Source organism: Vicia villosa, linkage group LG2, assembly GCF_029867415.1.
Source record: "Vicia villosa cultivar HV-30 ecotype Madison, WI linkage group LG2, Vvil1.0, whole genome shotgun sequence".
Lineage (NCBI taxonomy): Eukaryota > Viridiplantae > Streptophyta > Magnoliopsida > Fabales > Fabaceae > Vicia > Vicia villosa.
Window position 1 is genome coordinate 110,804,917 of NC_081181.1, and position 19,368 is coordinate 110,824,284.

Below are 19,368 nucleotides of genomic sequence, written 5' to 3' on the forward strand. Positions count from 1 at the left end.
TGCCAGGTACGTCGACGTGGCCTACCTCCGCTATTTCATGGACCTGGATACCGTTCACCAGTGGAACTGGGGGGCAGCTACTCTGGCATATCTCTACCAGAAGCTGAATGAGGCCTCCAACTGGAGGACGAGGCAGCTGGTCGGATTCTGCACTCTGCTTACGGTACGTTTGATTTTAACACATTCTCGTATTTATTTATGTTTCGTATTTATTTTTAATACATTATCGTATTTGTGTTTCAGAGCTGGATCATCTCCTACTTCTCCCGCATCCACGGCTTCCACATCGATCCTGCGTACGTTGACGCCATGCCCAGGGCCGCCAGATACGCCCTCCAGAGGGGGAACGATGCGGTGGGACCATACCGCCTGTACCTGGACCGCACGATGCACGACGACGTCACCTGGAGGCCGTTCGCCGACTATGCTCAGGTTGTCCCCTTCGACGGGGTTGCTCTATATTCAGGCTGGTTGGCATGCGGGACCGGCATCATGGTCCGGTATCTCCCGGAGCGGTGCATGCGGCAGTTTGGGTTCGTGCAGATCATACCCAGGTCACCCTTCGAGGTTGCTCCTGACACAGTGACCAGAGTGCAGCTCACTGCCATATGGGAGGAGTGGCAGCATCATGTGGTACCGGAGGAGTACCGTCGCATGCGGGTCACCCAGGACTGGCACAGTGTGGAGGGGTACGTCACATGGTTCTACCGGGTGTCCCATCCTCTCTTGAGACCCGACGTTCCCGGCGCTCCTAGGCCAGCACACAAGGAGATCCTGGAGAACCGGCAGGCGGAGGATGACCACGCCATTGATCTCCTTCCGATCTGCCAGCGGATAGAGATGCTTGGGCGGGACGCGTTGGATCGAGGTGTCATTCATCAGGGCGGACCAGAGGCAGTCGCCGTGATGGAGATCATCGTCACTGATGCGGGCCGTGCGGCGGGGTACAGGCGGCAGAGGAGGGCCCAGGGTGAGCGGGTTAGGCACACCCAATAGTGGTGGGGTTTATTCATTTTTTGATTTTGGATTGTATATTTAGCACACTATTTTTATTTATTTCGGTTTGTATATAATATTTTCATATTAGTATTTTTTTTTTTGTTTATTTATCATATTAGTGTTTTCAGTCTATCTATTGTTTATTTTATTTGCCGGTAACGTTTAATTAAAATGCGGTTGCGTTTAAGAAAAAACATAAAAAAAAAATACAGTTTCTGCATAATTCGGAAATGAACTTCCGAATTCACCTCCCATGAGGTGTTTTCGGATGTTCATCTCCGAACGCACCCCCCATGAGGTGTTTTCGGAGATGAACTTCCGAATCAAGGAAATTTTTTTAATAAAAAAGCGCTTCGGAAGTTCATTTCCGAAGCAGGGGTAGTTTGGGAATTTCGCTGGGGGTGACCCCCATAGGGAGGTGGGTAAAGAAATTTTCTTAATTTTTATGTTTCACTTGATTATGTGATTTTTTTTAATCTATACCATCGTTTCAAAATAAATAATTTAGTTAATATACATGGATAATAAAAATATAGAGGAAATAGATAAAGTGTTATTATTATTATTATTATTATTATTATTATTATTATTATTATTATTGTTATTATTGTATATTCACATTTGTCATAAATTTAAAGTAGAGGGTATTGAATAGAAAGTACTAATATAATTACTGTTAATTAGAAAGCACAGTGAAAAAATTTAAAAAAACATTTAAAAAAAAATTGTTTTTGTTGATAGATTACTCAATTTAAAAAGGAGAAAATATTATTTTATTACTTAGAAGTCTCATCATCTTACAAAGTCATACTTACTCCCTAGCATTTATCCATTTACAAATAAATACTGACACTGTACTCCTTATGTGACTCGTCTCCCAAATCACATTGATTTTGAATTTTGTAGCGGTTGACAATGTTGATTCAATGCCTCTGCCCTCTATTATTTGATTGAATCATCTTCATCTTCTGTCTCTTTATTAAGAGAAAAATAAAGTCAATGGAGATTGATAGACATAGCTCAAGTGGTTGAGTAGAGAAAAGTCCAAAATTTAAACCCTAACTGTTACTTACCTATAAATAATATAGATATAATATTTGAAGAACAAGGTAATCCAAATCTATCTAGGAGTTCTAGAAATAAGTCAAAATCTAGATATGTAGATGCACGTGATGTCAAAATCTCCAACAACTAACTAACTAAGTCTGCGGATATTATTGGAATGTAGCGGTGTGAATTTATAGTGATGCTATGTGGGTCATGCATATTTAAGTTTCATTGCTCATCTTGTCTGACAATACAAATTGCTTACTTTTTCTCATTTTTACATAATGTAAAATAATAATAACTTTAAGATAGTATAAATAATATCAATTAGAAAAAAATATTTGACGTTGTAATGAAAATATAAAATAACATTCAGTTTGAGACTTCTTGATTTACAAAACATGACACCTTACATGAAATGGAGGAAGTAAATACTAGCAAGAAAAATTTTCATCAATGCAACACGGTGGAGGAAGTTCAAATCTCATTAGATGTAAACAATTTTTGTATTAAATCAGTCTATATAAAGTTTTGCTCTAATTTTAAATGAAACCTCTGCTATGAAACTATGAGATTTGTTTCTTTATATAAGTCGGTCTCAAAACCGAATACAAATTTTTTGTTGAAAAAACATGGAGGGGTGGGGTCAACGAATTCAGCTTGATCAGCCATTTGTTTTCCATGACTAAAATGCTGCTTTGATATGACAGTTTGTTTCTTTTGTAGTTAAATAGCATCTTGTAAATGATAAAAGTTGTTGGGGTGTTTCCAAGTAACACAAAGCAGAAGCATAAAATTGAAGTTGAATAGCATCTTGTAAATGATAAAATTGTTTCTTTTTGTAGTTATCGCATCTTGTAAAAGATAAAATTGAACATGAAAAACGACTAAAGAGTTCACTTATATGAACTTATCCTGTTATGCAAACAATTAAAGCTCTGAATATCTTGCTTTATAGAAATATTATAAGCAAAACTTGAAGTTTGTTGATTACAGAATACAAATCTATCAATTGATTACATGAGTCTACCAACGTAGGTAGCTCGGGGATTTTGTCGTTGCAACTGTGGCCATTGAACAAAAATTTGATCAGCCATCCACAACTTGTACAGGAGCAAGCCACTCAAGGAGAGCCTTTTCACTCTTGCGATACTCTCAACGTAGAAAATCGAGGACCATCTGATTCCAAGTACCTATGCAAAAGTTAAACACACTTAACATCACAAGTTATCAAATGAATTGGATATAAATGGAATTATGCAAAAGATAACATATGAATGGAGAAAAAATGAACCTTAAATATAAAGGCAATAGCACAAAGGGGAATGCAAGTTCCAGGTCCATTGCAAAGTATCTGGATAGTAGCAATACAATGCCATTAAAAGTCTAACAAATTCACACCACTTATTAATGTAAACAAATAAGGATAGACATGGTACCACTTCAGGCCTTATTTTAATCATAAGCCATAATGCATGGACTAAAGCAATTAAAGTTGTCCAAACAGAGGTTATATATGATTGACCAACTTCCCTACTTCGATAAATCTTCATGAACTGTGCAGTATTAGCAACGTCTGTTCCACTCTGCATTAAAATCTATTTCTGATCAGAATCTGCAAACCAATGTTGACAAGCAGAGGAAAAATTCAGAAACTATTAAACTATTCACAAAAATTCAGAATATGTTGACAACGCTGTCTTAGTTGTAGTGGACAGATTGTCCAAATACGGACATTTCGTGTTGCTGAAGCACCCTTATACAGCCAACTCTTAGTGGCTGAATTGATTATCAAGGAAATTGGTAGGCTTAATGGGGTTACTAGGACCATAATCAGTGATTGGGACCCTCTGTTTGTGAGTCATTTTTGGAAGGAAATCTCCCGGTTACAAGAGACACGGTTGAAGATGAGCTCCGCGTATCACCCAAAGACCGATGGACAAACAGAGGAAGTGAACATGTGTTTGGTGACCCTTGTTGTTTTGCATCCGATCAGCCAAGCTATTAGGCTCATTGGGTCCATTGGGCCATGTATTGGTATAATACCACATTTCACGTGCCGACAGGGCAAACCCCTTTCTCTGTTGTGTATGGGAGACAACCTCCGAATCTGACACGATTCCTCAGTAACAAGACTAAATTTGCAGCAGTGGCCATGGAATTGAATGAAAGGGGTGAAGCTATTAATTAACTCAAGTTGCATTTAACAAGGGCTCAAGCACAAATGAAGAAATATGCAGATAAAAGAAGTGAAGTGCAAGAAAACTTGGTGACAGAACCAAAACAAGCAATGGGACAGTGAACAATTACCAAAGATGGAGGCGAGAGACGACAGAGTTTGATCAAGAGGAAACGGAACACTGTAGAGGATGTCACGTGGGAGGATGATGACATTCTTTGAGGCCAATTCCCTGAGTTCAGCCTTGAAGACAAGGCTGGCTCTATATGGGGGGTACTGTTAGGAATGGGCCTGCTGACCCTGATCAGAGCAGGGGAACCCACTGTAGATGCAAACATAAGGCCTAAGGTGTGGGAAGGTATACTACAGGAAGCGTGTGATACATAAGAATGATGAGGCGGCACACAAGGATTGAAAGAGCACGTGAGTTGTGAGGTGTGGGAGTTAGTTATAAAGAGAATAATGATGAGTGGCGGGGGACAGCTGGGTATTCTGTTATTAGAAGAGAAAGGGATCGCAGAGATTGATTCTCAGCTGATAGGAGCCACTTGGCTAGGCTGATAGTTAGTTATATAGTATCAGATTTCCTATTTGCCTCATTGTACTCACTATTCCATTTATCAATATTCATTCACCGTTTCATTTACAATTCTTGTATTCTTAATTGTTCTATTATATAGTTTCATTGAAATAAATACTTTATCTCCAATCTCCAAGTCTGCAATTGGAAAGTTTCAAGATTTTCAATGGCACAAGTTTCAAGATTTGCTGTCAGAATGGCAGAAACATAAACTATTGGTACTATACAGAAAACACTGACTTTGATAAAAATTTGTAATTTGATGATAATTTCTGACACGGTTGATAATTACTACAAACTGCTCGCGACAAATAGACAAATTCCTAGATACACTCCTGCGAGAAACCTATATGGGACCAGGGAGCATTCCCTTGAATTTAGTTATTCAGGCATCAATTGGTGAATCATTAATAGTCGTGTCCGTGTATATAATCATCAGTTAAGTTTAATTCTTCTTGCATCCAAACAAGACTTGAACCTATATAAATATATTATCCAACAAAAAGATTTCCATGGGGAATGCAATGTACGACATAAAAATGTTGAACATATATTGCTCCAGTCACTAACACACACAAACTCTGTTAAAATAAAACATCCACCGTTAATAATGGATCCATATATTGCAATAAAAGTTGCACCAACCTAGTAACCAACTACCCGATATTGCAGAACCCCCAATCCCCATGCTATAAACAACAACAACTGCAACAACAAGAACAACAAGAACAACAACAACAACAATAATGATAACGGCAAGGAAGAACATGACTCATTATATAAAAGTTACTTGTAGAGGCAAGTACTCGGAACAGTACCTTAGATGCCAGGGAGTTTTCCAACAACATAGCTTTTTGAAGACTCATATTATCAGTAGCAGCAGCAATGTAGAATCTTGGATTAAACCTATCTTTTTGTAATACAGCCAATAGATTAAGCATCTCCGCAGTATGACCCCCTACAATATAAGTAAAACTAAATTTTGCAGAATTGCCATAAAATGTTTTGATATGGATGAAAAAGAAGGAAGATAATCTCAAACCTGATCCTAAAATAATAAGAGTACTAACAGGTTTTGATCCTCTTTTGCTCAAGGGCCTTCCACTACAATATATGACATGAAGAACTCGAACAAAGATCAAGACGACAAGAAAAGCGACACTTGAAAGAACAGCAGCTGAAGATACACTAGAGAAGCAGCAGCCATTGCCTTTTTCCATCAGAGACTAACAGTTTCAAGATTTTCAGTTTGAGCTACACGTACATCTTCGCCACAAAATTCTAGAAAAAAAAATCAATGAAGCGGAAACAGTTAGTTTCAGATGCGGAGTGAAGCTCTGCTGCGACCGATTCTCCGATGCGATTACTTCTGATGGAGCGGCAATCGTGGCCGGAAATCACGGTGGAATCTAATAATCGCGCGATTTACAGGAAAGGAAAGGGAAAGTGAAATTCGAAACAAAAGGGAGAGAGTTGAACCTGTGATTGATTCTCACTGTTTTGAATTCCGATAAGAAACTCCGTAGCGGTTACCGGTGAGCCTTTCGTTTTCCGGCGAGATGAGTTCAGTTCGACTCAACCTGCAAATGGCAAACTATGGGCCTGAAGTGTTTTGGGCTTGCATTACAATCTCATCTGAATTTTTTTGTATTTTTCTTTTGTTATTAAAGTATGTATTTAATTGCTATTATAGTAAAAATAAAAGGTTAAATAGGTTTAAAGTCCTTTTAAAAGTTAGGCATTTTTATTTTTAGTTTTTCTTAAAAAAAATTAAAAAATCATCCTTCTATTAAGAACTTTGACTTTTAGTCTCTCTTCAATTTAGCGATTGAATTAGCGACAGTTTATTACTTAACAATTGAATTAGCGAAAGTTTTAGCAGGAGGAACTAAAAGTGAAAGTTTTAGTAGGAGGGACTAAAAGTTAAAGTTAAAAATTTTAGAGGGATGATTCTTTAACGAAATTTTTTGGAAGGACAAAAAATAAAAATGTTTCACTTTAGAGAGACTTTAAATCTATTTAACCCAAAATAAAATATACAATAATTAATACATTTTATTTTGTAAATACTAAATATATTTTTTATCCAATAAAAATATAGCCATCATTTATCAAATATATATATATATATATATATATATATATATATATATATATATATCTTGATAATGTTTTTATAAAAAAAATCAAAAGAAAGATCTCAACCTCTTTTAAAGGGTTTTTTCTCATCTATCTATCTATTTTTTATATTATAATATAATTTTATAATATTTTCATAAATACTTTTCATCAAAACATTCTAGAATGATTTTGGTATTTTATATAGGCTTTATCTAGGAGAGATTTGTTGAGGCCTATCTTCTAAAAGCCCGTAAAAAATGGGACGGACGTGATTTATTGAGGATGTGGACCTAGAACTTTGTTCCGTACTGCAAAAATGAGTGTGGGGTGGGACGAGTCTGCAGACATTGCACCTTTTAAGCTTAAAAATTATAAATTCACATAATAATGCTCGTGCCCGCAAAAGCAAGCAAATAAATGAGGCATGGTGGGCAGACATATTAGACGGTGCGGACCTAAAATCATGGCCCGCTCCGTTTAACATCCTAAATCCCTAAACTTAATTTAAAAGAATTAAACGATAATTTAGGATGCTTATCGACAAAACAGACATACTTTTCAAACATTTTAAAATAACAACTCGCGGCAGAATATTAATTAAACAAAAATTTCAACATAATTCTCCAACAATGGAGTGTTCAAATCAAATGGCATGATTCAATTCTTAACTCAAAACAAAATAAATCGCCTTGTTCTTGATATTATAGACCAGAGTATTAAACCAGCTAAAAATAACGATAACTAAATAAACAAAGATAAGCATCCAACCATCTTCAAACTCACATCAACAAGTCACTCCTCCTAAATATATGTACAATTTAGTACAAGCAGCAGAAAAACAACAAGAAAAAGGATGAGAAAAAACTTCAATAAATTAACGGTGTAAAGAATGTGATGGTAGATATAAAGCACAGAACACCTGTATCACCCTAATTTACCCCGGCGAATAATAATAAAATCATAGTAATATAATTTAAATTCAAACATTCATCACAAAACTAGGATGCCACATTTCTTCATAACATAAACATTCATCTGTATTTCATATTACATACGTGCATAAGCATTCATTCACTGGTTCTCAAGGCTCGGGATTCAGGTGACATTTTTGGTCCTTAAGTTACAATGATTGTCAGTTTCTTCAAGCTGACTTAATAAATCCGCATAATCAATTGCAGGTTTATAATTTCATTTTTTGTTGTTCTTGATTTACATTTTTAGTCAACTTGTTTCTATCCCTTTTCTAAAAATAAAAAAATCTAAAAAAAATATAGTTATTTTTGTTTATTCTTATTGTTATAAAAAAAATTATAATGATTATTTAGTTTTAAATTTTTTTGATTTAGTTAGTTAGAAAGTTATTAAAAATAATAGATATTTAGTTTAGAATTTAAATGTTTATTTTAATTTATTTATTTTTTTCATTCTTCATTATAGTTTCATTTTAGTTTATTAAAGCAAATATTCTTTAAAAAAAAAATATCAAGAATAGGGCACTTATAGTGTTCTGATTTCAATTCCCACTACTGTCACTAATATAAAAATATATTTGTAATGTCATTTATAGTGTTCTGATTTCAATTCCCACTACTGTCACTCTTTGTTTTTTTTAAAAAAAAATCGTTGCCTAAAGACAGATAGAGACTAAAAATGAAAACTGTAATATTTATAGAGACCAAAAATTTATTTAACCCAGAAAAGAATAGATCATTTATTAAATTTCTCACAATCTTCTCTCTAATCTCTCAAGAATCAAACTCCATTTTTTTAACTTTTCTGAAGATCTTCATCAAATCTTCATCAAACTTCATGATCCAAAAAGTCAAAAGTTCAAAACTTCTTCTGTTCCGTTACCGCAAGGAAAACTCTATCATTTTTAAAAGGGTTAATACTACTTTACCTCCTGCCATATAGGCGAGATTCGGTTTACCCCCTCTAAAAAAAAACTTAATGGACAAACCTTGCAAAATAAAGATTCCATCAAATTTGACCCTGATCAATTTTTTTGACCAAGATTCTTAGAATCTTGCCTACATGGCATTTTTGGTAGTGTTGACTGTACAACACATAAGCAATGTGGCACAGTCAGCACTGCCACGTGGAATTTAATTTTTTTTAAAAATTTTTTATTGATTTTTTTTGTTGATTTTTTTAAATTTTTTTTTTAAAAAAAAATTAATATTGTTTTTAAAAAAATATTTGACAGTACATACAGATTTACATACGAATTTGACAATACCCGCGGATTCACCTACGGATTTGACAATACCTGCGGATTTACCTACAAATTTGACAATACCTGGGGATTTACCTTTAAAAATACCTGCGAATTTGACAATACCTGCGGATTTACCTAGGAATTTACTTGCGAATTTACCTACGAATTTGACAATACCTGCGGATTTACCTACAAATTTGACAATACCTGAGGATTTACCTACAAATTTGACAATACCTGAGGATTTACCTAGGATTTGACAATACCTGCGGATTTACCTACGAATTTAAAATTACCTACAGATTTACCTTTAAAAATACATGCGGATTTAACAATACCTGTGGATTTACCTACGGATTTGAAAATACCTACAAATTTATATATAATAAAAATAAATTTTAAATAATAATTAATAAAATTGGAAAAAAATATTAAATTTTAAAAATTGGAAAAATATAGGAAAAATATTAAATTGGAAAAAAAAATTTAAAAACGTAAAAAAAATAATAAATTTTTTTAAAAAAAAATAATAATTTTTTTTTAAAAAAAAATCAATAAAAAATCTTTATAAAAATAAATAAATTCCATGTGGCAGTGGTGACTATGTCACATTGCTTATGTGTTGTACAGTCAGCACTACCAAAAATGCCATGTAGGCAAGATTCTAAGAATCTTGGCCAAAAAAATTGATCAGGGTCAAATTTGATGGAATCTTTATTTTGCAAGGTTTGTCCAATAATTTTTTTTAGAGAGGAGTAAACCGAATCTCGCCTATATGGCAGGAGGGTAAAGTAGTATTAACCCTTTTTAAAATAATGAGAAGAAATTTAATTTAATATGCATCCATGTCGTGGATACTTTGATCTCCGGCACTCTTCAACTCGTTCACGTTACATGTTAGAATTAATCTAGCATCTACTCTTATCAATTAGTTTGATCTTGCATTTCAGCACAACACTTTCACACAATTTTTCACTTAATGGTATATCCCCAATATCATTTGAAAAGTCCTTCTTTAGCAGTACTCTAGATATTCCAGATTCAAGCACGCAGAATGCCTGACGACCTAGTACATGACAAATTGTTTCCTGACGACCTAGTACTCCTTCAATCAACGCGGGTCCAAGACCAAAAACAAACAGTAGTGGTGATTGTAGTAGTGGTGCCAACAATCAGTCGTGTCTAATTCTTAAATTTATGTCTATACCTACTTAGTTAGTAATATCTATCACGATCCATTAAATCATCTCTATTCATCTCTTGACTAACGTGTTGAAAATTATCCTCGTATATCATAGAAATAATCTGAATGATGATAGTTGAATAAAACTCATTGAATTGTACTATTATCTACTCACAGAATAAAGGTGCCCACTCGTCAATGACACTAAGAACCATAGATAATTAACATGCACTGTCAATGTTACTTATCAACAAAATAGCCGACATCTAGACTGATATTTATATAGGAAAAAATTATTAACTTCCAAGGCGTGATTGCAAAGTGCAGAAATAACATAAATTACAGGAACTACAATCCATTAAGGAACTTCAAACTTAAAAGGAATCACTCAAGTAAACAAATCAAACCACATTTTCAAACTGATGTAAAGTCTTAAATAAAAATATGCTTTCTAAAATGTAACATTGGTGAATGTATTTTGTTCCCAAAATAGATATAGAACACGCGGACACACAAATATTATATTAATACATGTTATCCTTGTAACAAAACAAATCATTTCAAAAAGTAAGGGTCTCTCACACAGCCTCAGGGTCTACACTCCAAAATGCATCCCATACTACATTAATAACCAGTACTAGCCTTTGCATCAGCAAGGCTCTTCCTAAAATGTACTGTAACGTACAAACATTATATTAATATATACATTATTCTTGTAACAAAACAAGTTATTTCAAAAAATAAGAGTATCTCACATAGCCACATGGACTACATACACTCCATAATGCATCCTACATTAATAACCAGTATCAGCAAAGAAATCAGTAGCTTTAGCATTTCTGATCTGGAGGCATGCTATGCTTACATTCAATTTTCCTACACTGTATTTACACCGTAGCTTTTCTCAAATTATGGTAAGCATTGGCACAAAATCCAAGGCAAACAGAAAATTATTTAAAAGCAAATGTACATAAAAGAGTATATATATAAGGTGTTGATCTGAATAATATACATCATGCAACCCAAGACACTCAGCCCTAATAATAGCAATAAAGTACTACTTCTATCCAACATACCACCAAACAGCAGCAAACTATTACTTCCAAGTTCTAACTCTAATACTAAACTAAACTGTGTATAACCCTAATAACACTAAATTTCACAACGGCTTAGCCTTAGCATTGCATATTTTATTAACAACAAAGTTTACCCGTCCTTTAGCATTCAACAAAAGGCCTTTGCTTCCTTCCCATGAAACCCAAAGAAAATCTGAATGGTATATTCCATACAACCCAAGATAATTAGAAAGCAAAAAACTTTGTACAACAAAAACATTTGCAGTGTAGGGCATTAATGTCTCATTTGGAACCTACACGAATAAAGTTTTCTCTCATTCAACCTTATACAGGATGCATTGGCAGCTCCTAGTACCATAACCTGTGGTCGGTGAATTGTTAGGAACTTGAGGAGACACTTCTGATTACTTTTTCTACGCTGATGGTCGTTGATACTCTGAGATCACAATGTCAGTGACCCGACATGCATTATATCAACCAAGTCGCTTTTATGCAGCAACATTGTCAATGTTTAGATATGGTGCCACAGAGACTCTGTTCCAAAACTGCATCCCATACTTCATTAATGAGCAGCTTTTAGCCTTAGCATTTAACAATGTCCGTGCTTCCTTCTCCATAGAAGGCAAAAGAAAGTTTGAAACAGTGTCCTGCAGTATTGATTTACGCTGCTCATTCCAAAGCTGACTAGATGTTCCCCTTCATTGTCATCATAAGGCAACTTTAAGAAGTTCCTCTTCTTCACCCTTCTGATCAAACTTCAAGAGAGGTTTGTCCTTCAGCCACTTAAATCCAGCAAATTCATGAAAGAAATCTATTGCTATATTTCCTTTCAATGTAGGCAAAGTAAAAGCTACAATATGTTCCTCATGTAGGCCAATTTTATGGAGTTTTCTTAAAGCCTACATGTTGAGTCATATAAAAATATGTTCCTCTATGCTGATCTCTGGATGGAATAATTTTTCTAGGAATAAAATAGTGAGAATTATATTCCTTGGAATATTTCAAAAATGTGTTTGGTCACCAATTTGAACTGGCAACTTTGATCTTGTATAATTATCAGATACAGAGGATCAGCATACAGAGGAACATATGGTTAAATTCTCTGTTAACACAACCACATGTCCGAGTAAGTCGATGCCACTTGATTTTGATGAATTCGAGGGCATTTAGTTGCAAAATAAATCCATATGAAAGTATAATGCATAAAACCAGGCAGTCCAGAATACAAATATGATTCGGCGTCAACCAACACTAGGTACAAATATATACTCCCTCTGGTCTCATTTATAAGCAAAAATTTAATTTTTAGATTCATTCAACAATCAATGTATTTAGTCTATTATTAGACTTAATACATTGATTGTTGAATGAATCTAAAAATTAAATGTTTGCTTATAATTGAGACCAGAGGGAGTATCTTTTAATACCTGTATTGTAATTAAAGTCGGAAAGAATTGTTCCGAATGAATTATTTATTTCTGTTGAATATGGCTCATATAAATAGTGTTTACAATATTTAAAACCGATCCTATCTAATAACTAACATAATAAAATAATTAAATCTAATAACTAACAAAATAAAAAAATTAATTAGCAATCCTAATAATATCTTCGAGAGTAATATATATTTTTTAACAAGAATCCAACAATAAAATAGGCATGGTAACCATAAATTAAAAAAGATCATAGAAATTACCAATTATTTAGATGGAACATCACAATTAAAAGGACAGCATTTAAAATATGAAGAAAAAAATAGGATGAACCTGAGGAATTGCCGTTGAGTTTACTAGATAGGAATATTACCCCCATGATACCAAATACAGCCAAATGAATCAGGTATGAAGCATAATCAAATAACTTTAGCAATCCTTTATGAGGTTCCTGCAAGTAGAGACAACCTGCACTATTGCCGTAAGAAGATAAGAAGATATTAGGGTATTTGCAAGGAAGTAACAACGTGGATCTTGATGTAAGCGACTTTTTATGATGCTAATTGGGATACTAGTATAGTAGACAGAAAACCAATAGAGGAAAATTGTCAATAATGTTTACATCTACTTGTTTGTCATCCTAAATCGCATCTAAGATATATCCATGAAGTAGTTATGTAGCAATGCATATAGGGCAAGCTTATATACAATATGTGGGAGATTTTAGTAATGCGAAAATGTTAGGGATGAGAAAAAGGTAGTAACCAACGTCACAAAGAATAAAACAAGACAGTGATCTAAAGATTAAGAGCGCTAACTAATAGCATTGTCATGTAATTCGAATGATGTTTCTTCATAAAAACAAATGGCTGCCATAAAAATTACATCTAAACCAGACATTTTTGCAAGCATGTATAAAAACAAATGTGACTGTGTGCATACCTTGCTAGTCACCACTACAGGCATATGTAAATAATACAACAAGCTAACTAAATCATATACATGAAAATTTCTAGGCTGTTTGAGATCAACTTCTCAGATCACAAGAGTGAGAATAAATATCTTGTTGTCTGTAGCTAGTAGAGGCTTCTTGGGAAAGAATAGTTCATCAGCGTTGCCTCTCAAAGAGAATGTCTTATTGTGTTAAATCTCCAAATAAGAGATAGCCGAATAAACCAATTGTAAAGTAGATTGCAGCACAAAGCATTAATGCTAATAGAACTCTGCTATCTTCATATCAGATGGCTTTGCGAGCTGAAATCCAACTGGATGCACTGCAAATGCTGATTCTAGTTACTTTCATACTTTTGTCTCTAGACGTGCATTAGTTCAAAGCAATTTTTTAGTTATGAGAAATGAGCAGCTGCATGGTGGAGAATGGTTTGACTTTTGAAATTTAACCATTACTGTTTTTTAAATACTAAAAGCAAAATTAATGTGTATTGCATTGCAAAGATTGCAAGATTACGCCCTGCAATTTACAAAATTTTATGTATGAAACCATTAAACAAAGATAAATTTGCTATATCTCAAAATCAAGATTGCAGGATAAATTTTACCACCAAAGCAAATATTATGCACACCCAAATGATGAGTTATCAAAGCAAATTATAACAAACCAAAATGCAATTCATTATTAAGGAGTACCATTAAAATATATTTTGAGTCATGAATATGAAAAATACAAGACCTTGTCCATATCAAAGTTGACGAATAAGAAAATAAATCAAGGTTGCACCAGACTAATAAAATTATATCAACCATATTCATATAGATTCAATTAACCATTAGTAAACAATGATCCATAAAGTAGTAGAAAAGGAATAACATAAATTAAATAAAAGCAGTAGAAAATGAATAACATAAATTAAATAAATCTACAGGTGCTCCTATGCTCAAGTACCATAGCACCATATCCAAATCCTAGAACTCAGAAGAGGGTGATATCAAACTGTCAATGCAGACTACTGGGCCACCATACTTTGAGACATCTATGACACCAGACCTTGAATCACAAAAACTCTGTGGAAATGTAACGAACTTAAAAGTAGCAATCCTTGGATCATATACAATCAACTGTGGAGGAAAAAAAGGCATTTTAATTTGAAGCACCACTTGTCCATCCTCAAAAACATGTATCACCTTCTGCAAGAAAAATGACAAACTAGGATCTTGTTTGTATGAAATAGTGAACAATTTGGTCCAAGACTCTTTTTTTCCATAATCCTTCATAATCCAAACATCATGACCATGACCAGAAAGGATGCACAAGCAATCCCTGAAGACGTCCAAGATCAAGGCCAAGAAGGAATTGGGGTTGGCCTCTGCATAATCAGGCGGCAGCAAAAGTTTGTGACTGTGAAGCACGGACACCTCTAGGAGTAGGCGTGTAGCGGTGTCCGACACTTGTATGAGACCCGTACGACACGTGTCGGAAAAGTCAAACAAGTGTCGGAAAAGTCAGACAAGTGTCCCCTAAAAAAATGGTTTTTTTCTTTGCTTCGACACTCTTTTAATCAGTGTCCGACACTCGTATGACACTCATACCACATATTTCCGACAACTCAGACAAATATTTCAAACAAAAATTTGTTTTATTTCTTTGCTTCAACACACATTTATATATTTTTTGGACAAATCTCACACACATCTAAAAGAGTTAAACATATATTGAAACAATGTTATCAATAAAGAATTTCAGACATTAATTTTGATCAATATATGAATAAATGAAACTCAAATATTAGCTTATATGTAGCGGTGTCGGTGTCCTATGTTTTCAACATTATCGGTGTTGGAGTGTCCGTGTCGTGTCCCGGTGTCCGTGTCAGAGTGTGTTTCATAGGTTTATGATAAGATTCATTGCCCAAATCAAGAGATACAATAAAGCATTGAGAAGAAGCCAACCAATTGATTGTGCCACTCACATATTTTCCGTTTTTCTCCCGATCGGGGACAGTACCAAAAGGGAACTCGTCAATGTTTTTCCAAATGTTGGTACCCAGAGTACCTTGACTTGAGTTTTCGGACCCCCGCGGCAACCTTTCCATAAAACAACAACCACTTTATAATAATGATCAGCAGCAACAGCGTGATAGCCAAAGCCATATGACATCATGTTAAGATAAGGGGGAATTGGTAAAAGGGGCAATTCTTTTACGGTGTGTTTGGTTCGGGGTAGATGGAGGGGAGGGAATATTTTTAATTAAATGTGTTTGGTTCAAAATTTATGAGGGAAGGGAAGGGGAGGGGAACAAAACCCCTCCAAAAACACACTTTTTGCGTCCCCAAATCGGGGGATTTGGAGGGGAGGGGAGGAATCATTGATATTTTAAAACTTATTATAATTACTATAATATCCTCAATTTTATTTTAATAGTTCAAAATTATTAATTTTCTTTTGTATTACTGTTCTCTTCTGTGTGATTTTTCTCGATTGCTTCTATCAACTTATTATAATTATTCACCACCTTCAAATTATTTTAAAATTTTTGTTCTTAATATAAATCATAATCATTGTACTTTTTTGATTTTTTTTATAACTCTTTTCTATTTATTTATATTTTTTTTCTAATTTTGTTATGTATCATATCATATTTTCTTTTATATCAAACTTTAAATCTTTCATTTTAATTTTTTTATTTATTTTATTAAAAAATTTAAACCATTTATATTTAATAATAAATTATTTTATGTATTTGATATGTTAAATAATTCATTACGATTTAAAATTTGTTATTAACATATAGTTTAATTTGTTTTTAACATTTTATTCGAATTAAATGAACTCAATTTTTTAATAGTAAATTATAAATTTTTAGTCACTCAATATTAGAAATTTTATTTAAAAAAAATATGTAAAATTTTTTCACATTTGAATATCATATTGTATCACTTATATAAGATAATAAGGATAAAAATATAAATTATCAATAAAACTCCTCCCCTCCCCTCCCCTCCTGAACCAAACATATTTTTAATTAAAATCCCTCCCTTCCCCTCCCCTCCCCTCGTTTGAACCAAACACCTATTTGATTAAAAAAATTCCCTCACCTCCCCTCCCCTTCCCTCCCCTCCCCTTTATTAAAATCCCTCCCCTCCCCCCCTCATTTGAACCAAACAGACCCTTACTTTTTGAATGGAAGGGTTCCATAATAGAATGAATTCCTTATATGCAAGACAGAGGATGCCATTGCAAGAGCCAACAATTTCCTTTTCCCAACTAGGATTGTTACGATTTTTTGCAGGACAAAAGAGGCGGTTGGTGGATAAGGTGGTGTCGAAAAAGAAGTTGGGTGGATAAATAGTGAGAAAGCATGGATCATTGAAGTCTAAAGAGTAGACGGAGTGCGTGGTTGAATGGGTAAGTTGCTTTTTGGCGAAGCTGGGATCATGAGAAATTAGAGAATTCCATGATTTGGAGACACATCGGAGTTGGAGAACAAGTTTGACGGGTAGCCTAGAGAGTATTTCTGTTATGATATCAAAAGGAAGAGTCGGAAGTGAATCATAAGGGTTTGTTGTTATGATATCAAAAGGAAGAGTCGGAAGTGAATCATTAGGGTTTGTTGATGATGAAGTATCTGACCTCGTGCTGGTTTTTCTTGACCGCTTAAATTGTTTTCCGGCTAATTTATGAATAAATTTCCAGAACTTGCAGACGCAACGACCGAGATTGGGAATGTTAGGGTTTTTCGATATCATCACCATATCTAATTCTAACCGCGTCTGTCTAGTATGAAGGGAAAGCAATAGCCAATAGTATATAACAACAGAGTACGAGAATGGAAACGTAATATCATCATTAAGAATGAAAATATCTCCGATTTTGTCTCACTAGCCTCAAATCATGTTATACTTTTTTTTAAGGGTCATGCTAACATGTGCCCTAAGGGCACATGTTAAGGATACTATAATTAGAAAAAGTTAAATATAATTAAATGCAATAAAGTCATATTTAAAGTTTCGATACCACAAGTTCCAAGAAAAAAATTCTATAAATATCTCATTAACTTGTGCCCTTGGGGCACATGTTAGCTTTTCCCTTTTTTTAATTTCATGAATGGAAAATATTTAAGTTTTATTCAAAATTTATTTATTTATAAATTCCATACTATTCCAAATCATTTTGATTTATTTAAATAATATAAGTAATGAGATAGGGGAGATCAGTGAGAAATAGTATTATTTTTAGGGGAGATTATTGGAATGTTTCGGATATTGTTTGGATATATTCTAGAGTTAAATGTCATAAAACTAGATGGGTAAAATATAGAAATTTCTTTTTAATAGGTTGGGGAAAAGTTTGGGATATTTTCATCAATAAAAATTATTTTCTCGTTAATATTCAATATTTCGATCAGTAACTTCATGTTCTCGTAAATATTTAATATGTTTATCAATAATTCATGTTCTCGTTAATATTGAATATTTTACTCAGTAACTTCATGTTCCCGTTAATATTCAATATTTTGATTAGTAACTTCATGTTCCCGCTAATATTCATTATTATGATCAGTAACTTTGTATTCCCGTTAATATTCCAAACTTGTTCCCGTTAATATTCAATATTTTTATCAGTAACTTCATGTTCCCGTTAATATTCTTTATTTTGATCGGTAACTCCGTTTTTTCGTTAATATTCATTATTTTGATCAATAAATTTGTGCTCCCGTTAATATTCAAAAATTGGATCAGTAACTTAATGTTTCCAATAAAGAATACACAATGTCGATTGTACAATGCAATAAACTTAGTCACATTTACTTTCAACGTATTTCAAATTTGTTCCCGTTAAAATTCAATATTTTTATCAGTAACGCATGTTCCCGTTAATATTCATTATTTTGATCAGTAACTCTGTGTTCCCGTTAATATTGAAAAAATTTATCAGTAAGTTAATGTTTCTGTTGATATTCAAAAAAATTATCAGTAACTTCGTGTTCTCGTTAATATTCAATATTTTGTCAATAACCCCGTATTTCCGTTAATATTTATTATTTTGATTAGTAACTTCGTGTTCCCGTTAATATTCAAAATTTTGATCAGTAACTTAATGTTTCCGATAATATTCAAAATTTTGATTAGTAACTTCGTGCTCCCGTTAATATTCAATATTTTAATCAATAACTCTGTGCTCCAGTTAATATTCAATATTTTGAATATTAACGGGATACATGTTCATTCGCACTGGGACCAGTGTGGTACGCTCATTTGTTTTAATATTAAATATTTTGATCAATAAATATTATTTTTCCCGTTAATATTTAATATTTCGATCAGTAACTTCATGTTTTCATCAATATTTTTGTTTTAGAATTATTTATAAAACTATTTAAATCAATTGTAAACTTATTCTCATTATTATTCAACATTTAATTAAATGTGTTAATATCAGTATCATATGCGCGTACCATATAATTACTCGTGTGTATCCGTAATATATTATTTTCTATTTGGATAGAATTGACTCATTAAAGTTTTAATAGTAATATTTCAATTATATTATATTATATATAAATAATTATATATT

At 33.4% G+C, this 19,368-nt stretch overlaps 2 protein-coding genes across 3 annotated transcripts; both read right to left on the reverse strand.

Moving 5' to 3' along the window:
• Window positions 1–2,928: 2,928 nt before the first annotated feature.
• LOC131651786 (uncharacterized) lies at window positions 2,929–6,453 on the reverse strand. Of its 2 annotated transcripts, none has more exons than XM_058921478.1 (6): window positions 6,285–6,453; window positions 5,848–6,086; window positions 5,624–5,763; window positions 3,486–3,644; window positions 3,341–3,400; window positions 2,929–3,239 (listed from the first exon to the last, which is right to left on the reverse strand). In XM_058921478.1, the coding sequence occupies exons 2-6, from the start codon at window positions 6,023–6,025 to the stop codon at window positions 3,063–3,065; spliced, it is 714 nt and encodes a 237-aa protein (XP_058777461.1). In that variant the 5' UTR covers window positions 6,026–6,086; window positions 6,285–6,453; the 3' UTR covers window positions 2,929–3,062. The 2 variants fall into 2 exon arrangements, with proteins under 2 accessions (XP_058777461.1, XP_058777462.1); XM_058921479.1 differs by having other exon boundaries at window positions 3,486–3,632; window positions 6,285–6,452.
• A 5,657-nt stretch (window positions 6,454–12,110) lies between these two features.
• On the reverse strand, window positions 12,111–17,546 carry LOC131649791 (putative F-box protein At5g44220). Its single transcript, XM_058919549.1, has 2 exons — window positions 16,968–17,546; window positions 12,111–12,302 (listed from the first exon to the last, which is right to left on the reverse strand). The coding sequence occupies exons 1-2, from the start codon at window positions 17,544–17,546 to the stop codon at window positions 12,111–12,113; spliced, it is 771 nt and encodes a 256-aa protein (XP_058775532.1).
• Between the last annotated feature and the right edge of the window lie 1,822 nt (window positions 17,547–19,368).

Excerpts from the sequence above, each read along its gene's own strand:
- LOC131649791 (XM_058919549.1), bottom strand. The coding sequence starts at position 17,546 with ATGGTGATGATATCGAAAAACCCTAACATTCCCAATCTCGGTCGTTGC. Across the intron at positions 12,303-16,967 it reads GGAACCCTTCCATTCAAAAA|GCTTTAAGAAAACTCCATAA; the intron begins GTAAGGGTCTGT and ends CTCAACATGTAG.
- LOC131651786 (XM_058921478.1), bottom strand. The coding sequence starts at position 6,025 with ATGGAAAAAGGCAATGGCTGCTGCTTCTCTAGTGTATCTTCAGCTGCT. Across the intron at positions 3,645-5,623 it reads AAAACTCCCTGGCATCTAAG|ATTTTAATGCAGAGTGGAAC; the intron begins GTACTGTTCCGA and ends GATCAGAAATAG. Across the intron at positions 3,401-3,485 it reads TTAAAATAAGGCCTGAAGTG|ATACTTTGCAATGGACCTGG; the intron begins GTACCATGTCTA and ends GCTACTATCCAG.